At 42.5% G+C, this 25930-nt stretch overlaps 1 protein-coding gene across 2 annotated transcripts in view; it reads right to left on the bottom strand.

The window, feature by feature from the left end:
• Positions 1–25930, bottom strand: part of LOC122565386 (ADAMTS-like protein 5) — a 126271-nt gene that overhangs the window by 21594 nt on the left and 78747 nt on the right. For both annotated transcript variants that reach the window (XM_043721315.1, XM_043721316.1), the window contains exons 3-8: positions 19803–19957; positions 17098–17158; positions 14864–14972; positions 12317–12444; positions 10186–10309; positions 4793–4876 (exon numbers count right to left, since the gene is read on the bottom strand). In XM_043721315.1, the coding sequence (XP_043577250.1) occupies positions 4793–4876; positions 10186–10309; positions 12317–12444; positions 14864–14972; positions 17098–17158; positions 19803–19957 (661 nt within the window). The remainder of the gene's footprint in view (positions 1–4792; positions 4877–10185; positions 10310–12316; positions 12445–14863; positions 14973–17097; positions 17159–19802; positions 19958–25930) is intronic.

Here is a 25930-nt window from a genome sequence, read left to right as displayed (position 1 = left end):
TCTTAAAGGAGGAAGGAAAGATTTACAGGACCATCTTAAAGGAGGAGATTTTTTATTCATTCATGGGGTGTGGGTGTTGTTGGCTAGGCTGGCCTTTGTTGCCCATCTCATTTTCCCTGGAGAAGCTGGTAGTGAGCTGCCTTATTGAACAGCTGGAGTGTGTAAGTGTAGGTACACCTGCAGTGCTGTTACAGAGGGAGTTCCAGGATAGTCAGCTGCCTTATTGAATGGCTGGAGTGTGTAAGTGTAGGTACACCCGCATCGCTGTTACAGAGGGAGTTCCATGATGTTCACCCAGAGACACTGAAGTGACGCAGAAAGACTTTGAGACTGAATTGGCGAGTAAGGGACAAAGGCAGTCACAGACTCCAGTATTATCAGGGCTTCTTGTGAATCTAAACTGCAGAGCTTCCCAGTCCTGAGTCTTGTCTCTTATTTCAGAAGCATCTGAATTGTGGAGGAACTGAGTTGGACTTTAGAATGCACAATGTATGATCACTTACTTCGCTGACAACTCTGCAATGTACTTCACAACAACTCCTTTGTACTGGCAGTAAGAAATTTGACTTATTAATCATACGTATTTCAAAACTACTAATTACTGCTTCGTTAAAACAACATGATTTTTAGCTGGTGGTCTGATAGCTCACGTGGCTGAGTGTTGAACCCCTAACCAAAAGAGGTCAGAAGTTCAATGAGTGCTGTTTAAATTCCCAGTCTGGTTTATGCTAATATTGTCAGTGTGTAGCATAGAGAAGTCAGGTATTTTCTTCTCCAGTAATGAAAACTGTATCACTCTCTCTGTACCATGGTTTACAATGTCACATTGTCCCCGACTGCTGATTATTTATCACGTAACAGGTTTTATGCCTAATGTACTCTATTATCGGTTAAGTAATTGATATATATTTTAAAACATCATTTAATTTATTTTAAATGCTTGTAATTCTATAAGATTGCATCACCACTGTCAATAAGATACTCTTGAAAATGTGATTACTGCTGTGATTCAGCAAACACAGCAGTTGACTTGCACACAGTAAGCTCCCACAAGTGGCAATGTGGTGATGACCTTATTATCTGTCCTTACTGCTAAATCTTGACCAGGGCACTGGGGAAAGCTCCTCTGTTCTACTTTGAATTAGTGCCATGGGATCTCTCGCATCCACTCACACAGGCAGATAGGGTCACTGTTCAAAGACTACGCCGGTGACAATGCAGCACTCCCTCAGTATTGCACTGGACTGTCAGCCTTGAGTCTTCTGCTCAAGGGAGAAACTGTGTCCAAAGTGAGATTTGAACCCACAACCACTCGATGGAGAGGTAAGAGTAAGCCATGGCTGCTGGTATTTTAATTAACATGAGTGAATGGAAATATCCTGACATGGCTAAGAGTTAAATTATCCAAACTGTTTTTCAATGGGACAGCATAAGTTGGTAAAAGATATGGTTAGAGGTAAGGGCTGGGACAGAAATCACAGGCCCTACTGCTGCTCCCTAGATCCCCACCAGAAACATTGGCCCTGACCCTTGACCCTGACCTCAGCATAGTGGCTTGAACTCTTGACTCTAGCACAGTAGTGTGATCCTTGACCCCAGCATAGTTGCCCCAAGCCTGGACAGGAGAATAGCTCAACCCTCAATCTCAGCACAGCAGCCCTGAACCTTGACCCTCAATCCCAGCACAGTGGCCCTGACCCTCAGCCCAGCACAGTGGCCCTGATCCTCAAAACCAACACAGCAACTTTCTCCTTGTTGAAAAGGTGGGTCCTGAGGAGGTTTGAAGGTGGGAGAGACGTTGCAAAGGAAACGCATTTAGGAAGGTAAATCCAAGTGTAACGGTATAAGAGAAGAAGACTTTACCACTTTGCTTAGAAATCAGGAGCGCAACCATGAGCTGGACCAAGTTGCTGAGGCAAAGTGAAGTGAAACTCTGAAGGTACTTGGAAATGAGGGAGAAGATTTTACAATAAATGAGGTAAAGACACGGAGCGGGGTGGGGGGGGGGGTGCGAGGGGGGAAGGAAGACTGGTGTGGACTGGGGTGGTAACTGATTTCAAATTGGTGTGAGACATGAAGCAAGCAGAGTTTAGGAACATGATAAAACTTCCTGAAGAGACTGTGTCAGCCTGATTTTAACCCTGTATAAATGACTATGGTTTGAGTGAGTTAAAATTTTAGCCATTGGTTTAATTTTACCGACTTTGGTAAATTTACCACCACCTTGATGTTAGCAAAACTCTGGCAAAGCATATCTTTAGTACGAGGAAATGTATTTCTGAAGTGCCTTACACCTCTTTGGGAAATCTTAAAGAGCTTTAATGGTAGCAGTTTAGTTTTCAAGTGTAGTCACTGATGCTTTGCAAGAAGCAGATAGTGCAGGAAATCTATTGTTGATGTTGTTCGCCAGGATTGTACTGGAGGCAGAGTTTTCACTACTCTGAGGCCATAACATGGTTTTGAAGCCTTTCCTGCCACTGACCCTTTCTGTGTTTAATGGGCAGTGGTAGTGGTTAATGCTGTTTCACACCCAAGCTTTAATAACTTCTCTCTCTAAAAAGACAGCAACTAGATCAGCAGTCACTTAACTGTGGCAAGGCACAGAACACAATTGCACTTCTCCAAATAAACGCCAGCATTAGAATTCTCAAACCATCTATGGATTGCCTATTCCCTGTTCTTCAGTTCTAAAACTGTCCTTGTGAACTCTATTTCCAATATGCTATAATTATGTTTCCTCCTCCTTTCATCCTGTCATTTGTGGCAATGACTCCTACACTTTAGTGGCATTTAAGGGAGGGAAATCTGCTGTCCTTACCCAGTCTGACCCACATGATTCTAAATCCAAAGCAATGTGGTTGACTCTTAAGCGCCCCTTGAAATGGTCCAGACGGCACTCAAAGAGCAATTAGGGATGGGCAAAAAATGCTGGCCTTACCCACAGTCCATGAATGAATAAAGAAAAAAAAACTTTGGGATTCTTTCCCAAAACCCATCCATCTGCATCATTTCTTTTATGACCACCTTTAAAACTCACCATATTTCAGTTACCCTTCTTCCACTCCCTTGCTGTGCTCAGTATGCAATAATTTCTGACTACAATTTTGCAAAGTGCATTGGGGTGTTTTGTTATTTGACTATGGGGACATCGCATCTGAGCTTTGGTCTCCACCTCTGTGTTGGATTAGGCAGAAGAGTCTTTGAAGAGTCAGGTATCTTACTGCCATAAGATCAGAAGGAGCCAATGGTGATTGAACCTTTTCTGCATTCAATGAAATTACGGTTGATTCAGTCATCCTCCATTTTTCTGCTGTAACCTTTGATTCCTTCACTGATTATAAAGCTGTGAATTTCATTCTTGAATACACTTAATACCACACCCTCCACAGCCTTCTGTGGTAAAGCATTTCACACATTAACTAAAAAATTTCTCCTCATCTCTTCTTAAATGTTCAATCCCTTATTCTGAGATTCTGTCCTTTGGTATTAAGACTCTCCCACGAAGGCAAACATTACTCTGTCAAATTCCCTAAGAATCCCATATGCTACAATAATCATCCCTCATTCTTCTAATCTGTAATGAGTATAGAACCAAACTACCCAATTTCTTCTCATAAGATAATCTCTCAATATTCAGAATAAACTGAGTGAACCTTCACTGGACTGCCTCCAATGACAGTAGATAAGGGGATCAAAACAATTCACAGTATTCCAGGTGTGGTCTGGCTAGTGCCTTGTATAGTTTCAGCAAGATTTGCCTTTTTTTAAACTCCATTACCTTTGAAATCAAGAATCATAGAATCTCTACAGTAATCAAGCAGACCATTCGGCCCATTAAGTCCACATCAACCCTCCAAAGAGCATCCCACCCAGACCCATTCCCCTACTCTATCCCTGTAACACTGCATTTCTCATTGCCAATCCACCTAACCTGTACATCTTTGGACTGTGGGAAGAAACCGGACTCAATTTGCCTTCCTTATTTCCTGCCGAACTTGTGTGCTAGCTTTTGGTATTTATCAATGTGTGCACACAAAGCCCCCTGAGCTGTAGCTTTCTCCAGTCTTTCCCCATTTAATTAAAGTTCAACTTCTCTATTCTTCCTGCAAAAGAGCATAACCTCACATTCCCCCATTATATTTCAACTGTCAATTTTGTGCCGACTAGCTTAATTTGTCTATATCCCTCTGCAGACTGTATCCTCCTCACCATACGTCTTCCCATTTATATTTGTCATGTTGAGGTGCCAGTGTTGGACTGGGGTAGACAAAGTCAGAAATCACATGACACCAGGTTATAGTCCACCAGGTTTGTTTGAAATCACTGCTCCTTCATCAGGTAAAGCAGCACTCCAAACGTTTGTTATTTCAAATAAACCTGTTGGATTCTTATGTTCAGCACAGACTGGTTGGACCAAATGGTCTGTTTCTGTGCTGTACGACTCTATAACCTGGTGTCATGTGACTCCTGACTTATTTTTGTGTCATCTGAAAATTGTTATTAGCACATTCACTTCCATCATCCAAGTCATTCAAGTATGCTGTAAATAATTATAGCACCAGCAGTGATTCCTGTGGCCACTGATCCATCCTGAAAATGCACACCTTATCCCAACTCTTGGTCTTTTATTAGTGAACAAATTATTTATCCATGCTTGAGGATTGGCTAGCTCATTATACCCAGTGCAACACTGACAGAAATCAGCTAACTCAGCACTAGGGAGATGGTAGCTGACTTGACAATATGTTACTGCAGTAACCTTTGAACCCGTATAGCTAAGAGGTTCACTTACCTAGGTAGTTCCTGCTGTTGTCTGTAATTTTAATGTTCGTGGCTCCTGCTGGGATCACAGTTACATTATTGTAACCAAAGTAACCTGGGATAGGTTCGAAAAAAAAACACTCATTACCAATTACAAGGAGCATCACTGAGATTTGGAAATATTAATAACAAATATCAAATATGCATTTACAGAACTGTGTAAAACATTTAAATTTTTTTTAAAACCTGGCATTTCTATTGTGGCATCATAGAGTATGATTGAAGAACCTAGAATATATAGAATATCGTGTGAAAATTTACAACAGTGAAAGAAGCTATTCAGCTCATGGCCCATTGCATGAGCAGCCAAATCTAGAAGTGCTACATAATGTGAGAAAATGTGAAATTGACCATTTTGGTGAGAAAGAATAAAAGAGAAATATATTATTTAATTGGTAAGAAATTGCAGAGCTTGAGGTGCTAGGAATCCAGATGTTCAACTGTATCAGTGACACAAGGTTGGCCTGCAGATACAGCCAGTATTCAGAAAGGGATGTGCAAGTACATAGATCCCTCAAAGTTGCCATCCCAGTGGATAGGGTTGTTAAGAAAGCATATGGTGTTTTGGCTTTCATTAACAGGGGTATCGAGTTTAAGAGGCGCGAGGTTTTGCTGCAGCTCTACAAGTCCCTGGTGAGACCACACTTGGAATATTGTGTCCAGGATGCTGCCTGGACTGGAGGGCTTGCCTTATGAAGAAAGGTTGAATAAGCTTGGACTTTTCTCTCTGGAGAGAAGAAGGAAGAGAGGAGACCTGATCGAGGTGTACAAAATAATGAGAGGAATAGATAGAGTCAATAGCCAGAGACTTTTCCCCAGGGCAGGATTGACTGGTACGAGAAGTCATAGTTTGAAGATATTAGGAGGAAGGTATAAAGGAGACGTCAGAGGTAGGTTCTTTACACAGAGTTGTGAATGCATGGAATGTGTTGCCAGCTGTGGTGGTGGAAGCGAAGTCATTAGGGACATATAAGTGACTGCTGGACATGCACATGGATAGCAGTGAGTTGAGGGGTGCGTAGGTTGTTACTCTATTTTACATTAGGATTAAGTCTCGGCACAACATCATGGGTCTAAGGGCCTGTTCTGTGCTGTACTTTTCTATGTTCTATGTTCTAATAGAATGTTACTGTTCAGTGTTAGGGAACTGAATAAAAATGCAGGGAGATTATGGTTTGGTTATACACAGCCTTTATGAGAACACATTTGGAATACTGGTAACAGTATTAGTTAAGGATGGATGCACATTAATTTTGTTTTAATTTACTCATGGGATGTGGGCATCACTGCTTGGGCCAGCATTTATTGCCCATCTCTAGTCACCCTTGAGAAGGTGGTGATGATCTGCCTTCTTGAACCGCCGCAGTCCATGTGTTGCAGGTAGACCCACAATGCCCTTTGGGAGGGAATTCCAGGACTATAACCCAGTGATAGTGAAGTATCAGTGATATATTTCTAAGTCAGAACGGTGAGTGGATTAGAGGGGCAGTTGCAGGTGGTGGTGTTCCCATGTACCTTCTGCCCTTGCATTCTATATGGAAGTGACTGTGGCTTTGGAAGGTGCTGCGTAAGGAACTTTGGTGAATTTCAATAGTGCACCTTGTAGATAGTACACACTGCTACTACTGAGAGTCTGTGCTCGAGGGAGTGGATGCTTGAGGGTGTGGTACCAATCAACTGGGTTATTTTGTCTGGATAGTGTCAAGCTTCTTGAGTGCTGTTGGAGCTGCATTCATCTAGGCAAATGGGGAGTATTCCATCACACTCCTGACTTGTGCCTTGTAGATGAAGGACAGGTTTCAGGATGATGTCAGGAGATGAGTTACTCACCGCAGTATTCCTAGTTTCTGATCTGTTCTTGTACCCGTTGTGCTTTTGCAATGCTGGGAAACACTGGAGGAGGCCGAGATGGATCATCCACTCAGCACATCTAACTAAAGATTGCTGTAAATTCTTCAACCTTCTATTTTCAACTTGTATTGAACTCTTCCATCATTGAGGATGAGGATATTTGTGGAGTGTCTTCCACCAGTGAATTGTTTTATTCTGGATTAGTGGTGCTGGAAAAGCACAGCAATTCAGGCAGCATCCAAGGAGCAGTAAAATCGACGTTTTCGGGCAAAAGCCCTTCATCAGGAATACAGACAGAGTGCCTGAAGGGTGGAGAGATAAATGAGAGGAGGGTGGGGATGGGGAGAAAGTAGCATAGAGTACAATGGGTGAGTGGGGGAGGGGATGAAGGTGATAGGTCAGGGAGAAGGGTGGAGTGGATAGGTGGAAAAGAAGATAGGCAGGTAGGACAAGTCATGGGGACAGTGCTGAGCTGGAAGTTTTGAACTGGGGTGAGGTGGGGGAAGGGGAAATGAGGAAACTGTTGAAGTCCACATTGATACCCTGGGGTTGAGGTGTTCTGAGGTGGAAGATGAGGCGTTCTTCCTCCAGGCATTTATGATTGGATGCGGCAGGACTGCAGAGCTTAGGTCTGGTCTGTTGGTTATGGGATCGCTTAGCTCTGTATATCATTTGCTGCTTATCCTGTTTGGCATGCAAATTGTCCTGTTTGGTAGCTTCACAAGGTTGGCACCTCATTTTTAGGTATGCCTGGTACTGCTCCTGGCATGCCCTTCCGCACTCTCCATTGAACCAAGGTTGATCCCCTGGTTTGATGATAATCGTTGAATGGAGGGTATGCTAGGCCATGAGGTTGCAGATTGTGCTGGGGTACAGTTTTGTTGCTGCTGATGGCCCACAGCACCTCAAAGATGCCAGTCTTGAGTTACTAGTTCAGTTCCAAGTCTGTCCCATTTAGCATGGTGATTGTGCCACACAACATGATGGAGGCTGTTCTCAATGGTCTGAGCAGTGGTCATCTTACTGATGTTGTCATGAACAGATGCATCTGCAGCTGGCAGATTGGTATGGATGAGGTGAAGTATGTTTCTTCCTCACTACCTGCCGCAGACCCAGTCTAACAGCTATGTTCTTTAGGACCCGACCAGCTTGATCAGCATCACTGCTGCTTAGCCACTCTTGTTGGTGGACAGTGATATCCCCAACTCAGAGTACATTTCCTAACTTTGCCACCCTCAGTGTTTCCCTAAGTATTGTTAACATGGAGGATACTGATTCATCAGCTAAGGGAGGACGAGTACATTGTAATCAGCAGGAAGTTTCCTTCCCCGTGTTTAACCTGAAGTAATGAGACTTCATTGTGTCCAGAATCAATGTTGAGGACTCTCAGGGAAACTCCCTCCCATTGTACCATCACTTCTGTTGGGCTTCTCCTGCCGGTGGGACCGGATATGTCCAGGGATAGTGATGGTGATGTCTGGAAAGTTATAAGTTTTGATTCTGTGACTGTGTCAGGCTGTTCCTTGACTCATCTGTGAGACAATTCGCCCAGTTTTGGCACTAGGCCCCAGATGTTAGTAAGGAGGACTTTGCAAGGTCAACATGGCTATTCCTGCTGTTGTCTTTCCCAGTGCTTAGGCCAATGCCAGGTGATCCACTTAGTTTCATTTTTTTCGTTGAGACTTCACAGTGATGGATACAACTGAGTAGCTTGCTCGGCCATTTCACAGGGCAGTTCAGAATCAACCACAATGCTGTGGGTCTGGAGACACATGTAGGCCATACCAGGTAATTTGGAAGATTTCCTTCCCCAAAGGACTTTAGTGGGCTTGTTTAGAGACTATTTACAAGACTAAACCTGGAAAGTGCATTGTATTATTAGGCAAGGTTGCACAGGCCAGGCTTTTGGAGTTTCGATGAGTAAGAGCTGACTTGGTTGAAACATATAAGATCCTGAGGGGTCTTGCCAAGATGGATGTGGGAAGGATGTTTTCTTTCAGAGGAGAAATTAGAATCTAGGTCATTGTTTCAAATGAAAGAATCACCCATTTAAGAGAAGATACGGAGCATTTTCTCCTCAGTAGGATTGTGTGTCTTTACAAACTTCTTCCTCAAAATGTGGTGAATATTTTTTGAAGTAGTGATTAAGAGGTTCTTGATAAGCATGGAGGTGAAAGAATATTAAGGGTAGGTAAGAATGTGGAGTAATCAGACCAGCTGTTATTTCATTGAAAGTTAGAGCAGGCTTGAGGGGCCAACACTTGCATTCAGTTTGTTTGTTCATTATGTAACCACCCAATCTCTCCCCCTTGTCCTACTTTTTCTCTGCAGCTGACATTTATCCAATTTTGCTTTGTGAAATCTCTGCCTCCATCTTTGCCTGTAACAAAATACTTAATGCTACACTCTGCTGAGAGATCGTCATAGATTATCAGAACTGGTTAATAATAATTGACTTTTAATCTCAGCCACTCTGATTTCTCTGATAACCCTTTCCAGGTCACCTGACTTTCAGAAAATGAAATGTAGCCATTTTGTTTTTCCCACTCTTTCGGAAAATTCAAATTACTGGCCCCAACTACAGGAAATGGTCTTTATTTAACGACTCCATCAGTCTTTTGCCTAATTTTGTGTACCATTATTACATTTCCTGATGGCTTTCTTCACCCTATTGGAACTAAATCCAGTCTGTCCTTCTTGTATCTGAGAAAGCTAGCGGGAGATTTAATTATCGTCTTGAACTCTACCCCAAACACTCACAAAGTTTAGATTGTTTGGTAGTTTTTATTTCATATTTTCAAAATAAATAATTCCTTTGATAAGATAATAAATAGAATTATTTGATAAGAGGAAGTTAATGGTCACAAGAATATGTTGCAGGCAATCACCTCTGGACTGAAAACTACTAGGTGGCGAGTTCTTAAATTGTGCAGCTCTGAAATCAGTGATAAATTTGAAACAGGGCAAAGATTATAAGATAACACATAAGATATGGAGCAGAATTAGGCCATTTGGCCCATTAGGTCTGTTCCACCATTTGGCCATGGTTCATATGTTTCTCAATCCCATTCTTTTGCCTTCTTCCTGTAACCCTTATGCAAGAAGAGACTACTTTTAGGTAATTGGAAGTTAATATTTCTTACTTTTTGCAAGTCAGGTGATCTGGAAACGTTTATTGGAGATGACTGAAATTAATATTAATGAGTCAATTATTATTTATCAATTCTGATAATCAATGAAAATCTGGAGACACAGTTACATCATTCTGGAAAGGAAACGTAACTAGAAAGACTGGAAACGCAGTAGGTCCATCAGCAGCTGTCAAGAGAAAAGATTCTGACATTCAGGTTGCATGATCTAAAGTTTTACAGTTAAAAACCCATCCTTATACTCTCCACGGGCTTTATTAATCATGTCGGTGTAACTGTGGGCTACCATCGCCGATGGCAATTCCAGCTCATGTTTTAGTCAAGACACAAGGCATTCACTCAACGGGAATGTCAGGGCAATCACCAGAGGAGGGGAACGCTGAGCGGTAAACTCTCCGGACCAGGATGCACGAGTCATTCCGTCCTCCACAAACACCGCAGACGTCCGTTCTGGCCTTTGAGCCGAGGATCTTGTCGCAACCTACTTTCTGAGAAGTGAGAGAAAGTGGAAACAAAAACATAGATTCCCAGTCGGTTACAGTCAGCCGGCAGTGAAAGAATCTTACATGAAAGGTGATACACTTGAGAGGGATGTGTATATGCCTCAGTTACACTGAAGGGCCTGTATTACATTTTATACACAAGGTTCATTTGTAGGAAATGGGTTTCCCCCTCATCCTTCTCAATGGAAAGGTTCTTGTTTACATTTCGCTCAATGCTCAATATTGTTTGAAGAGTGTAAAAAACGCACATGCAAAGGCTTATTCTGAAACTTCAATAGGAAGCTATCCTTACGGGAACACAAAGGAGAGAATTAGATTCAACATGTTATTGCACTAACTCTGCCCTGTTTCCAGTCTCTCCCCACCATCCCATTGAAAGCATTTGGGATTTTTGGATTATCCCCACTCAAAGGGTTCCAGATTCAATCTAGTTTAAGATTGGCTAAACTTGCATCGAGCTCAAGTCAGACACCCAACCCGCATCTTCACAGAGTTGGGTGTTCTCAGTAATGGATAGGGCCAGACGTCAGTGCAAAGGAACCAGCCCGGCTCCCTGGTGGTTGTTCAGACAATCATAATGGAGACAGTATGTGCTTTAACTGTGCTGCCTTGATGGTTGTATAGCCTAGTAGAAAGTGGGGACTGCAGATGCTGGAGGTCAGAATCGAGAGTGGGGTGCTGGAAAAGCACAGCAGGTCAGGCGGCATCCAAGGGCTTATGACGAAGGGCTTATGCCCAAAACATTGATTCTCCTGCTCCTCAGATGCTGCCTGACCTGCTGTGCTTTGCCAGCACCCCACTCTGGTTATATAGCCTGTGGAAATTCACACCCTTGGCTTGTCATACCATCCTGACTCCAATACACAATACAGAAGGGATGTAAAACACTACCTTAATCAATGTCCCTTTTAAGTCTTTTTTCCACCTTGTTCATTTCAAGACACAGTTTTTAATGTGGCCATGCACATATTCCATCTTAAAGGGGACATGCTATCTCACGTACCAACCCCAAGTTACTGCATGACACCACAAATACACGGTTTACAGCGAACATTAGAATTCCAAATCTTTGGGAAAAGGTTAGGGACGGGAAGGTGAAACGTTGATGATCAGTTTCTTAAGAGAGGCTTTGAAATAAGATGTTTAAATCTTTGATTGCATGCAGCAAAATACTTCAGTAGTCAGTAAAGTGTTTACACATCCTGCTTCCTTTAAGTGTTTTTGATGTTTTAATTTGCTGGGGGCTTTCCACATAAGTCAGAATCAATCTCTGAGAACATTACCATGCTATTAGTCGCTGCAGAAGGTTCCACTACTGGAGAGAGAGAAATGACATGCTGTATTATTGCATGGATTCCAGGCCAGAGAGGCCTGTACCTTTAAGGCAGTTACATGACCTCACAACATGCAGCATGGCAGTGCAAAGGTGCCCCGCCTTGTCTTCAATCACTGTCTCTGTGCAATGAATGTGTCAGTCATGTGCATGTAATGTACAGTAACATCAAAATCACTAAATTCAGACTAGACTATGGAAGGATGAACCCAGGGACAAGTTTAGTCATGAAAATGGGAATTTTAAGCTTGAAATGTGAGCAGTCTAGGAAACAATGAGATTAGGGTGAATAAATGGGATGTTGTAGGAGATAGGATGTGGATGTAAGTCAGTGATATTATAGCTGTGTAAGTAAATAGTGTTGTTAACAAACCTCAAGACATATGTCTCAACAAGAACCAGATTCTTTGTGGTATACGTTATGCAAACTAATGTGTAGAAACATATCCTAACACTGGCACTTTTAACTGGTGATGAATACACATGTAGAGAATGGCAGTGTAATGTGTACTGTCCCTCTAATCTCAAGCAGCCCCCGCTGCTGATGCTCCACTGACAATGATGTAACCTGTCTGGCCTCAGTCTGGTTAGCAGCTGTTCACTCAACATGTTTGCAATGCCAGTTTTCTGTTTAAGTTATTTTCTGGGGAACTGCTTACCAGACACTGCCCATTAATGCACATATCCGATGAGTCAGGGCTGCATTTTGTCCCATCTAGTACACGACCAAACATGTAGTAGAAATTCTTCCCTTTGGCAAGGCAGTTGAGGTCACATTGATTGGGAGCTTTTAAACAGAAGAAGAAGAAGCAAAGTTCAGGGTTCAAGCCTACATAAATCTCTGTAACTACAGCAATGTGCCAAACCAAACCCAGGCAAATCCCCAATTTAGCAGATAGATCAATGATCCACACAAAGCAACAATTACTTTTCATTTTTCGAGTCCTGAGTCTTGACACGGTGAAAGTCAATTGATCAGACATCATTAGGGAGCTCACTTCAGTTTTGTGTGTCTCTACTCCTGATTTAAGGTCATTAGAAAAGAGGGTAGGAGAATCAGACGTTAGCAGATTTTAAAATTCGTTTGGCCGTGGGAGATGGAATGCCCGAGAACTGAGTTTTGCTTATCTTTCGCTATTCCTTCTGCTCTTCTCATGGGGTCAGAATTCCTCTGGTCATTGCACGTTGCAACATCGTAAATGTGTCTGTAAAAAGATTTCCTGTGCTGCAGATTTTTGGCAAAATTGTAAACGTGTTCTTTTCTAAAGAGTTTACAATCTTGCTCGAGATAATGGTCAGAGGAAAACTTCACTGCTGCTTTTACTATCTTGTTGGAGAGGGAGTTGTTGCCCCAAGTGAGCCAGCTGTAAGTTAGTTAAGTGTAAGGTACATAGTCACTAGGCCAGTTATTCTGTGAGCTTCTCCATCTCTCTGAACACTCCTTGCAATAATTTAAGATTTTGTTCTATGATTATTAGGAGGAATGGGTCTTTTTAACCAACATATGTACAGAAACATATCGTTGTTACTTGTGCAATAGATTAGATTTAGATTCTCTACAGTGTGGAAACAGGCCCTTCGGCCCAACAGGTCCACACCGACTCTCCGAAGAGTAACCCACCCAGACCCATTTCCCTCTGACTAATGCACCTAACACTATGGGCAATTTAGCATGGCCAATTCACCTGACCTGCACATCTTTGGACTGTGGGAGGAAACCGGAGCACCCGGAGGAAACCCACGCAGACACGGGGAGAATGTGCAAACTCCACACAGACAGTCACCCGAGGCTGGAATCAAACCTGGGACCCTGGTGAGGCAGCAGTGCTAACCACTGAGCCACTGTGCCTCCCATTAGGTGTATAAGCATTATACCATTATTAGTGGCACAGGAGTCTGGAAACAAGAGTTGGTCATTCAATCCTTTGAGGTGAAAGTGAGGACTGCAGATGCTGGAGATCAGAGTCAAGGTTAGAATGGTGCTGGAAAAGCACAGCAGGTCAGGCAGTATCCGAGGAGCAGGAAAATCAATGTTTCGGGCAAAAGGCTTTCATCAGGATTCCTTTGCTTTTCCAGCACCACTCTAATCTTGACATTCAATCCTTTGAGCCTATTTCACCTTTTAATTATATCAGAGCTGATCTATATCTTGCATTTTGGTTCCATATCTGTCAATACCTTGAGCAAGAACCTATCATTTTGTGAGACAGAATTCCACACTTATTCCATCATTGCATGAAGATGTGTTCCTTAACTTATGTCCAAAACTCTAGTTTCAATTTTCATTAATGTATCCCAATTTTAAGGCCATGTTCCCCTGATCTAGACAGCCTAGAGAAAATTATTCTCTCTATCTACCCTATGAATTAATTCCAAGATGCCAAACTCCTGAGCCAATCACTCTTAACTGCTTACATTTTGGGGAATGCAAGCTGAATTTATGCAATCATTCTGCATAACTAACCATTTGAATCCTCATAACATTCTGGTGAATGTGCATTGCATTCCTTCCAAGACTGGACAGTCTTTGCAAACATATTGATGTTGTAACTTGTATTATGGTAAAGTCGCCACAGTCCTCGTACATCATAGAGGTGCTTTCTCATGAGTGAGAGAGATGACTGGTCAACCTCAGGGTCACTACACCTCGGACAAGGGGATAGGTTGAGAAGGTAGGACCTTCATGGTAACCTCAGGGTCACACAGGAATTGATTCCATGCTGTTGGCACCACAAACCAGCTATCCAGCCACCTGAGCTACCTGATTCCCAGGGTTGCTGGACAGAAGCTAAGTCAATAATATTAGATTAGATGTATGAAGTTTTGATAAAAATCAAGATGTCCCATTATTCTGATAGCATGTAATAAGAGCCTGTTTGAGAAGCAGTATATTATTTACTAAATTCTTTTAAACAAGGTGAATTGATTCCAGATTGGTTGAATTACTAAGAAGCAGGAGAATTGAGGTTTTGCACATAAGCCCTTTCATTAGGAATTCCTGATGAAGGCTTATGCCCGAAACGTTGATTCTCCTGCTCCTCGGATGCTGCCTGACCTGCTGTGCTTTTCCAGCACCACACTCTTGACTCTGATCTCCAGCATCTGCAGGCCTCACTTTCTCCCAGTTGAATTACTATCCAAGCTCACATGATGTGGATCCCAGTGATTCCACTGTGCTGTAATTGGGGAGAATGTTCTGCACGTACCCCCATAGAATGGTAGCCACTGGTGGTTCATCAAATTGCCCTGGATTGGTTTGTTGTTGTAGAGTGAACATTGCATCTTTCGGAAATCGACAGATCCTGGAGGACAGTCCTGTGAGAATTGTCAAATCACTGTTTTGGTCATTTAGAAGTGGAACTTGGTCATACAGCCACACAATAAAAACAGCTTGCAGTTTATGTTGAAAACTACCCCACAGCTAGTGACAAACCCAAACTGACCTTGAACCATTGAAGGATATATTAGGAAGTGTGATTAAAAGCTTGATTGAAGAGGTGGATATGAGTGAAGTTATAAATGGAAGGATTGGGAGAGAAGATGGAGGAAGAAGTGGTTAAATAACCAATTCCAGAGTGTGGAGCCTGGACCACTGAAGGAATGGGCACCAATAGTGAGAGAAAGGGGAGAGCGATGTCAGAAGAACCGAGAATTTGGTGATGGGGGAAGGAATGTCAGTCTTTGAAAGCAGAATACTGTTGATTCTGGATGATTGTAATCTGAAATAAAACTCAGCAGATAATGACAGCATCTGTGGAGACAGAATTAATGTTTCAGGTCTGTGACCTTTCAACAGAAATGGAGAAAATGAGAAATGAGGCAGGAAGTGGGTGGCTGGGATAAGGGAAGAGGGGAGTTCTGTGAAAGGGTGAAAGTTCATTCAGTCTCCTGGGCTGTTAAACATTGAGTTTAACAATTTCAGATCATAATCTGTATTTATTTTTGTTTTCCTTCCTTCGCTTGCACTTTTGAATATTTTCATATAATTGGCAGCACACCCAGATCAGGCTAGGACTCAGGACGGGGTGGAGGTACAGAGCCCAATAACAGAGTCTGGCCTCTGGGGGGCAGCTATGCTCAGACTGGGGGCAGGGAGAGATGTGGGTACCATGGACCAGGCCAGCGGCAGCACTTTTTGACTTCTGTCCTTGCTCTGGCTCCAGGCACATCCTTTGTATCTTTCCCTACCCCAACATCATTACCTTTGGTCCTGGAAGACTAACTGCTCATTATTTTATTTATTCATTAACGGAATGTGGCATCTCTGGCTAGGCCAACATTTATTGCCCATCCCTAATTACCCAGAGGGCAGTTAATTGTCAAACACATTGCTACGGGTCATGTAGGCCAGACCAAGTAGTGATAGCACTTTCCTTCTCTAAAGGACATTAGTGAACCAGATGGATTTTTGCAACAATCAACACTGGATCATGGTCATCCCTAGACTCTTAATTCCAGATTTTTATTGGACTCAAATTCCTCCATCTGCCATGTCAGGATTTGAACCTGGCTCACCAGAATGTTTCTTGCGTTTCTGAGTTAATAGTCCAGCAATAATACCACTAGGCCATTGCCTCCCCAACTATCATCCATTCTCTCTTTTTTTCCACCCTATCACAGCCCTTCATCTTATCCTTGTCTCACCCACTTCTTGCTCATAAAGTGCTGTACAAATAAAGCAAGGGAGATGAAAGATCTTTTCACACAGTGAGTTGTTAGCGTACGGGCTGCAGTGCTTGGAAATGTGCTGGAGGCAGGTTTAGCTGAGGCCCAGGATAATTTTTTTGTGCAGGGATATGGGGAAAAGGCAGGAGATTGTCTCTAGATAAGTGAACTGGCACAGGCACAATGGGCCAAATGGTCTTCCTTTGCAGCGTAACAATTCTGAGGTTCTGTGATAACCTATTGTACTGCTAACTTGCCCCATTTTTGAAGAAAGGTCACTGTCTTGAAATGTTAACTATTCCTCTCTCCATAGGTGATGCCAGCACTTTGAGATGTGCAAGCAATTTCTGTTCCTAGTTTAACATTGATGGCTATTGGAGGATGTTTCTGGGATATGGAAGGGTGAATTCAGGGAGGGATGCAAACACGAAGATAGGGATTTTAAACTTGGAATGTTAACAGACTGGAAAACAATATAGGACAAGAGTAGATGGTGAATGAATGGGATTTAATGGGGCTTAGAATGAAAACAGCAAAGTCTTGGATAAGTAGCAAGTTCCAGAGTGTTAAGGCTAGAACAGTAATGGAATTATTGAGTGTGGGAGTGACAAAGGTACAGGTGAGGGCTTTCGCAGCAGTTTGGCTGGGATAGAGTTGGAGGCAGAATATGTTATTGTGTTGTAATTGGTGTTAGATAACTAAATCACAATGGTGTCCTTTAGAAAAACATGAAGAGTATTCAGTGCTGCAGATGTTCCCTATGAAACGTACTCACCAGAACGCTACAAACTTTGTACTGTCTCGGATCCCCTGGGCAATCCTCTGTGTTCACGTACCTGCCAGCACAAAAAACAAACAAGTTGAGGACCTCTTCGATACCTCAACATGGTTGATGCAAGAGAACATCTCAAATGAGGAAAATGAGGTGCTAAAGTGGAGGGAGATAGTAACTGTATTCCAGAGCTGGGCAATCCTAAAGCTGGGTCCATCAATGATGAAGTGAATAAAATTAGGGATGCTCAAGAGGCGAGAACTCTCAAAGATCCATCCCACCCTGACAATGCTTTTCTACAACTTCTACCATCGGGGAGAAAGTACAGAAGGCTGAACACACACACCAGCCAGTTCTACTGAATGGACTTACAAACTCTGAGCATTTGCCTGTACCTGTGTTTTGGTTTTTGCCACTGTTTACCTATTACTTACTTTTCTATGCTATTTAACTCTGTGATCTGCCTGTATTGCTCACAAGACAAAACTTTTCACTGTGCCTTGGTACACGTGACAATAAATTCAATTTAATTCAATTCAATTCAATTTCAGGGCTGGAGGAGATAACTACAATGGGGAAATGTAAGGCTATGGAGAGATTTGAGGACATAGATGCAGAAGTCGTACAAGGTAAAGGATGCAAAGAAAAGAAAAATGAATCTGTTTAGAGAATAGAATCCCAAATAGCTTCCTTATGTTTGATCTGCTTCTGTTGGCAGATAACTTTCTTGAGTGTTGAATGTTGATCGTTGATCCAGCTTATAATGATGGAAGGATTCAACCAGGTACACATAGAGTAGTTTTTTCCGATGTTGGGGGAATCCTGAACAAAGGGGTACAATTTCAAAACCTGAGGAAGATCTTTCAGGGAACGGTTTGTCACTGAAAGTGCATGGATGAAATATGAAATCCTTTCCTCCAAAGATTTGTGAACGCACACCATATAATGTTTTATGATGTGACTGCTTGAATTCCCATCTCATAAAACATAAACTCCCTAAAACTTGTTTTTATTTACCTTATTTTTCTAATCAACCTACAGGAGATGTTATTACACACCTCTGGAGCAGGTGGGACTTGATTCCGTGCCTCTTGGTCCAGGGGTAGGGACGTGACCACTGTGCCACAAGAGGGCCTCCCGCCTCAATTTCCTTTTGAGCAGGTGGGACTTGAACACAAGTGTCTCGGTTCAGGAGAAGGGACACTACCACTGCATCACAAGAGGGCCTTCTGGGTCTGATTTTTCTTTTGCCTTTTTTCCTAGGGTCAAATAATGACCTTTCTTTACTTTTCACAATTACCCATGGTTATTTTTTTTACATGCTGTGAGGCAGACAGAGAAGACACGGCTGTGAATAGCCTTAATTATGTAAATTTTTCACGAGCAGGAACATACCCATGTGCTCAATTGTGTATTAACAAGTAAAGTCTGTTAAGGGCAATGTGGACATCAAAAAAAAAGTGAGGGGCAGTTAGGGAGGGAGGGGGTGAATCAAAATGGAGTTGTAGGGGGATATAAAGCATTCTCTCCCCCAATGGTGTCCATCTCTCTCTCTCGATAGGCATTTGGAGATACAGTGTGCTCCCTCTCCAATGACACCGGGGCTTGATTGCCTCAAACTTTTAAACTTTATGCTACATTTGGGAAACCTGTGCTCTATTTCTATCTTACATGGCCAGCAATTCAAAATGCTAATTTGAAAACCTATTTCTTTTCTACTTCAATGAAGAGATTTTAGGATTTCAGGATCTGAAACACCTGGAAAATTGCTATGTCATTGGGTAAGATCACATAACACCAGGCTATAGTGAAGGAGCAGTGCTGCAAAAGCTGGTAAATCCAAATAACCAGCTGGACTATAACCTGGTGTTGTGTGATTTTTAACTTTGCCCAACACTGGCACCTCCACATCATTAGGTAAGATGACACAGAGGAGTAAAGTAATTGTCAAACAATTGAACAATGTTCTGATTATTGCATTTCTACATCTTCCTTTGTTGCAATATAAGTTACGTAAGTCTGGGTTGCACCTAATTGGTGCTGGAAGAGTTTGCAGCCAATATAAAGCTCAACAGGAACCAGTGTCTCTTCCTTCTATGACTCCGTCAAAAGTCACACGAGAGTGTGTTGCTGGAAAAGCACAGCAGGTGAGGCAGCATCCAAGGAGCAGGAGCATTGACATTTAAGGCATGAGCCCTTCATAAGGAATGAGGCTTCTGATGATGGGCTCTTGCCCAAAACATCAATTCTCCTGCTCTTTGGATGCTGCCTGACCTGTTGTGCTTTTCCAGCACCACACTCTAGATTCTGATCTCCAGCATCTGCAGTCGTCACTTCCTCTTGAATTCTGACTTTGTCCACCCCAGTCTAACACTGGCACCTCTACTTCCTTCACTCCAATGTACACCTGTTAATTGAACAAAAATATTGAAAATGTTGCAATACATTGCCTTAACCTTCATGATTATTGGTCAAACATCCATGTCCACTTTCTCACTTAGCTTCGAAATTATTGCAGTACACAATTTCTACCATCAGTGAACCCTGCTGTGTAAAAACACCAGTCGGTTTCCAGTGATTGGAGTGCACCAGTGGAGCTCTGCAATGCATCCTGGAGTTGGTTAAACATCAGCCTGAATCAGCACCAGTTAAGCCCAGTGCAACACTGAGAACTTTGCATCGTACAGGTTAAGGTTCTCACCACAGACCTCAGACACCTCCTGGTCCGGAAAGATGCTCCCCCACCACACGTACTGGAACAAGCACTCCAACTGCCCCACGGCGACCACTCGTTGGACCAAATCTGACGGCGCTGACGCACTCTGTTCAGCCATTGAGATCTTCTTAGCTTCTGAGGTGCAGTCTACTTGAGAAAAACAGCGATAAATAAATTGCCTTAGTCAATCCACAAATCCAAGGTGACACTTTCATTACATCAGTGGCAAGTGAGCTACCAGAGTTAATGAGCCCTCTAAAAGTCACAGTCTTGTGCCTGTTGGGGTTATGGTGTGTATGAGCTGAGCCTTCATCTTTTCGCACCCATATCCACCGTCAGATGAGGTGGAGCATGATGAAGGGCAGACCACTGAATCTTACACAGCAGAAGGAGGCCATTCAGCCCATTGTGCCTGGTGCTGGCACTTTGAAAGAATTGTTCAATTGGGCCCACTTCGCTGGTCCTTCATGCTAAGCTGTAAAAATTTCTTTTTCAATTTCTTTTAACTATTTCTTTTTCCGCGAAATGGATAATTCCCCTTGTACCTGGACTTTTTGTCAAAATTGAAAAATTCAAAGTTAGTCATCCAGGAAATGTTAGAGAATTAAAAAAACTTTTACTAACACGGCCTCAAACTCCACTAAAACCCTGCAAACCCCGTGCCCCCCACTACCACCAAACTGACACCCTTCAGTCTTAACCAACTGACACACCACCCACTGACCTGCCAACTTGTCCCTCACATACCTCTGTTGCTGTCAAAATAGCTTTGGTAACTTTAAACAATTTAACTTCTGAAATACAACAGCAAGTGCTGGAAAATAAAGGACATGCCTTGGCCCCCAACACTGTGTTGAGCGGATCTCTCTCTGGTTTTCTTTGATGGACACATTTAGCACATGCTGGACTCAGAACTCTGACTGGAAAAATCGCTGACAATTAAGTGGGCCATCTTAAAGAGGATTCCTGCCCATTGAATCCACTCTGATGGGGAAATCTGGACCATTCTCTCTTTATTTACTCAGAGCAAAGTGAAACGAGTTTGGTAAGATGCAGCAAAAAGTCTTGCTCGGTCTTGCAAAGAGAAGCATTCCGAAATGCCCAGTGGATCTCAGACTGAGGCTAAACCGTAAGATTCAGATTTCTCTCTCTGCTCCTTTCAATCAGAACAATCATTATTTTACTGATTCTGAGCCTAGTGCTGAAGCATTGTTCAGCAGCCTTCTCCAGTAGTTCAGCTGACATCTTCAGATTGTTTCTGAGGGAAAAGCACTGGAGCATTTTATGTTGATATTCACAGCATCCGACGCAAGCAATGAACATCAGGGTACGAGATGCTAAAGTTAACGGCTGAGGTGTCTTGTCCACAGCCCAAATTTTGGAAAAGCTGTGCAAATGGATAATCATTGAGATGGTTACGTCAAGTTGGAAAGGGAAATTTTTTAATAAGCATAATTAAAAAACAAAAGTAGCAAAGGGGAGGAAATCTGTCATTCTTATGTGAGTCCAGACACACAGCAACTTGGTTGATTTTTGCTCAGTTCAAGAGCAATTATGATTGGGCAACGATTGCCGGCCTTCTAATAATGCCTACACCCCATGCAAGCATAAAGAAAAAAGTCATTTTGTTCCGAATATTCTATTTAATCTTGGTATTATGGAGTTCATATTACATTGTGTTAATTCTGGTGTTGGAGGATGTGCACCAATAAAAACAAAATGATCCTTACTTGTTTTTGGCAAGGTATGATCCAAGAATGTTCGATGGCAGTTCACGTGAACACTCAACAATTTGCACTGATAGCAATTTTCTTTTTAGCTTCGTAAGATATCCAAAAGCTTTTCAGAGGCAAGTTATCAGACTAAATTTGACACCAAGCCACATTAGCAGATATTAGAACAGGTTCTTGCTCGCATCGGTAGGGTTTAAGGAGTGTTGTAAAGAAGGAAAGAGAGAGGGATAGAGGTAGAGATACCTTAAAGTTCAGAGAGGGAACTTTGACATGCCTATTTGGCTTTTCTTTCTCCTAAAACAGCATGTATCCTGAGATTCCCCACCTTACTTGCTGTGTGGAGAATTTATTGTCTGCCCCAGGATTATGATGTGGAGGTGCAGGTGTTGGACTGGGGTGGACAAAGTCAGAAGTCACACCTGGTTATAGTCCAACAGGTTCATTAAAAATCACAAGCTTTTGGAGCTTGTTTTTAACCTAAGGAGCAGCACTCCAAAAGCTGGTGATTTTAAATAAATCTATTGGACTATAACTTGGTGTCGTCTGACTTCTGACTTTGTCCAGGATTATGAAAACAGCATCTTAAATTCATGATGCTTCAGCTTATTATGAAATGAAGTTTATAAATACCCTGCTGTTCCCTTATAATTTTTTTTAGCTTTAAGTCATATGTAATGGATCATTAACACCTCACATTACACAATGTGATGTAGTCAGCTGATAACAAGCTTTTAACATCAATAACCCAATAAAACAGGAAACTCAAGCACCTATCCCCTCCCCAGGAATGAGGATGAAATTGAAGTGTACCAGATACACGCCACTCCTCAATCATCCACCGAACTGCAATCCTTGTCACATGCACAATCTTTTCCTTATCAGACCAAATTATCAATTACTCTTTTTAGTGCCCCAGACAGTTTTATTCACCCAAGCATGGCTTAGTTAGAGAAGCCACTTGTTTGACAGCCACTTCAGTGCTATAGTGCAAATTCGTATTTGATTTGGTTATGTCTATGATGAATTCCCCTTAGATAAACCTTCAACCCTGAAAATGAGGTGCAAATCTGATAAAACCACAACACATATTTAAGCGTCAGTGGAGGTAGCATGTGATAGAGTAAAATGATCTCATAATCAATGAACCAGATCAAGTATCCACAGTCTGTCCCATCCAGTAATGAATGGTAGTGGACGATTAAACCACTAATCGGAGGGAGCTCCACAAACATTACCATCCTCAACGATATGTGATCTGAGCACTTTAGTGCAATAGACAAGGCTGAAACATTTTCAGTCATCTTCAGCCAGAAGTGTGAAGTGAATGATCCACCTGGAGGGAGGCAGAAAGCAAGAAACTATAGGCCATTTACCATTGAGCAGAAATTGAATGGAACCAGCCATATACAGTGGCTATGATAGCAGGTCAGAGGCTGGGAATTTAGCAGCAAGCAACAGTTGTGGCAAATGATTGTTTGTCTCTTCCTTTTGGGAGTCCAGGGCCACTTGCCATTTTAGGATATTTGCCAGTCATCGCACAGAATTTACTCATTTATTATCGGGTAAAATAGTGAAGCAAATTGTGGGCGGCACGGTGGCACAGTGGTTAGCACTGCTGCCTCACAGCGCCAGAGACCCGGGTTCAATTCCCGCCTCAGGCGATTGACTGTGTGGAGTTTGCACATTCTCCCCGTGTCTGCATGAGCACCCTCCGGTTTCCTCCCACAGTCCAAAGATGTGCAGGTCAGGTGAATTGGCCATGCTAAATTGCCCATAGTGTTAGGTGAAGAGGTATGGGTGGGTTGTGGGTCGGTGTGGACTTGTTGGGCCGAAGGGCCTGTTTCCACACTGTAGGTAATCTAATCTAAAATAAAGCAACTCCAGCTTTGAACACGGAATAAATGCCTTCTCCAATGGTACAGAAACTGACCTGTGCACACATGCAGAATGTTCCAAGCATGTCTATGGAAAATACATTCTCAAAATTTCCATTGACTTACGCAGATAACATTCAAAGGACATGCACAGTTAATTGCTATTTATGTTCCTTCACAAACATATTGATATGCGCAGTAATTGTCAGTTGTGAACCTTATCTATAAGTAACTGTACATGTGCACAGCATACCCATTGCGGTTCTGTGACATTTTAAGCCCAGGCGATATTTTAGTATACTCAAGGAATGGACTTTCATTGAACTGAGGATGGGGGCCAAGAATTCTTTTCCTGTTTGTCCGTGTACATATGACTAACTTGCACATTGTGCACAACATGCTACTGCATTTGGGTGATGCCTTTTTAAAAACATTTAACCTATTTTTCTAAACAACCTATTCAGAGATGTTATTACATATTCTGGAGCAGGTGGACTTGAACCTAAGCCTCCTGGTCCAGGGAAGGGACACTACCATTGCAGCACAAGAGGTTAGGTGATGATTCTAAACTTTGATGAGAAATTGAATCAGCTGCATGTAAACTGATGAAGAATATTGTTGGCTATTTCAATCAGCTGAAAATGTGTTGCTGGAAAAGTGCAGGAGGTCAGACAGCATCCAAGGAGCAGGAGAATCGACGTTTCGGGCATGAGCCCTTCTTCAGGTTCATGCCCGAAACGTCGATTCTCCTGCTCCTTGGATGCTGCCTGACCTGCTGCGCTTTTCCATCAACACATTTTCAGCTCTGATCTCCAGCATCTGCAGTCTTCACTTTCTCTTATTTCAATCAGCCGTCTACCACCCTCATCACATCACTGAGAGCGCGGGTATGGGTATACTTTCAATCTTCGACCTCTTAACCATCTATAAATTGCTGAAAATCTCATAACACAGACTTGATGCCCTTAAATCTTATTCCTTATTGCCATGCTTTTTCATTATGCTCTTCTTTCAACATTCCTAAGTAAACATTTTTAATTCCATTTTGTTATGTCAACTCTAAACATCTACTTGCAGACTCTGGTTAGTAAGTAGCTCTTTAAAGCATAATTCTGAAGTCAACTCAGCTACCAACCTCTCTACATGCATTAAGTTGTCTCATGTTCATTGACTGGTTGAGGAGGTTTGCAGACATTTTAAGAAACAAAGAACTTCAACTGAAATATCGGAAGCCTTTTCCTCATCTGCACTGTTTGGATGGTACACCAAAGGGAGTGATTGTTGTTATCCACCCAATTGATCTCACAGCTACCTTTCCCCCTCCCCCACTCCCACCGTCCTATTTATCTCTCAGCACCTTCCCCTTCCCCCTCAACATTCCGGATGAAGGGCTTATGCCTGAAATGTTGACTCTCCTGTGCTCCTTGGATGCTGCCTGACCTGCTGTGTTTTTCCAGTGCCACACTTGTCCATTCTGACTCACCAGCATCTGCAGTCCTAACTTTCTCCTATTTGCACTGAATTGAAAATTAGATAGGATCTAAAATGGGCAGTTATTGCTTGTCAACTTGAGGCATGTGTTTTCCCATATTGTACCATGCCATCTTACAGCATTTTGAAGTTTCAAAATGCTTTGCCAATACATGAGGAGAAGGAAACTCTATTCCTTATTTTTGAATAAATGAAACTATGAGAAAAACACCAACGCAACTGCCATCAATCTTATATGGGATCTGTGAAGGAAAATCAAAACAATTTTATTTGGCCAGCAGCTGATTCCTGTTTTTTCTTTGGATGACTTTGCTGTTTTTTTTAAATACTGATTTGATCAATCCACCAGAATCCCGCGAGGATTGATAATTTGGCACTCACATCGCAGTTTGTGGTCTGTTGATAAGCTCAGACTACAGCGAATTTGCTGGGAAAAAAGATCATATGCCAGCCCTACAGGCATGGGAAGCAGAGAAGCCAACTGGCAATTTAAAGAATACCTGAATTATGACAATCTGACATTAAATGGCCTCATTAGTGAAGCCATTCTTGTAATGCCAATGTGGTATCTAACACAGAAGAAGACAGTGGGGGCTGAAAAACCAGGTGATCTTTTAGGATCCAAGTATGTTTTTGTCAAATTAGAACAATAATATCTGACAGATTCTTTTCCTTTGTGCTCAAGATGTAGGCAGCATTGGCATGACTGCATATCTCATCCACCCCTTGTTGAGGAGGTGGTGCAATGGCCTTATTCTTCAAAGCAATTGTTCGTATAACAATGTGACTCACTAGGGTGGCATGGTGGCTCAGTGATTAGAGCTGAAAATGTGTTGCTGGAAAAGCGCAGCAGGTCAGGCAGCATCCAAGGAGCAGGAGAATCGACGTTTCGGGCATGAGCCCTTCTTCAGGAATGAGGAAAGTCTGCCCAGCAGGCTAAGATAAAAGGTAGGGAGGAGGGACTTGGGGAGGGGCGTTGGAAATGCGATAGGTGGAAGGAGGTCAAGGTGAGGGTGATAGGC

Source organism: Chiloscyllium plagiosum, chromosome 31, assembly GCF_004010195.1.
Source record: "Chiloscyllium plagiosum isolate BGI_BamShark_2017 chromosome 31, ASM401019v2, whole genome shotgun sequence".
Lineage (NCBI taxonomy): Eukaryota > Metazoa > Chordata > Chondrichthyes > Orectolobiformes > Hemiscylliidae > Chiloscyllium > Chiloscyllium plagiosum.
The sequence above is the reverse complement of the archived record's forward strand: the minus strand, read 5'-3'. Positions and strand labels throughout refer to the sequence as shown.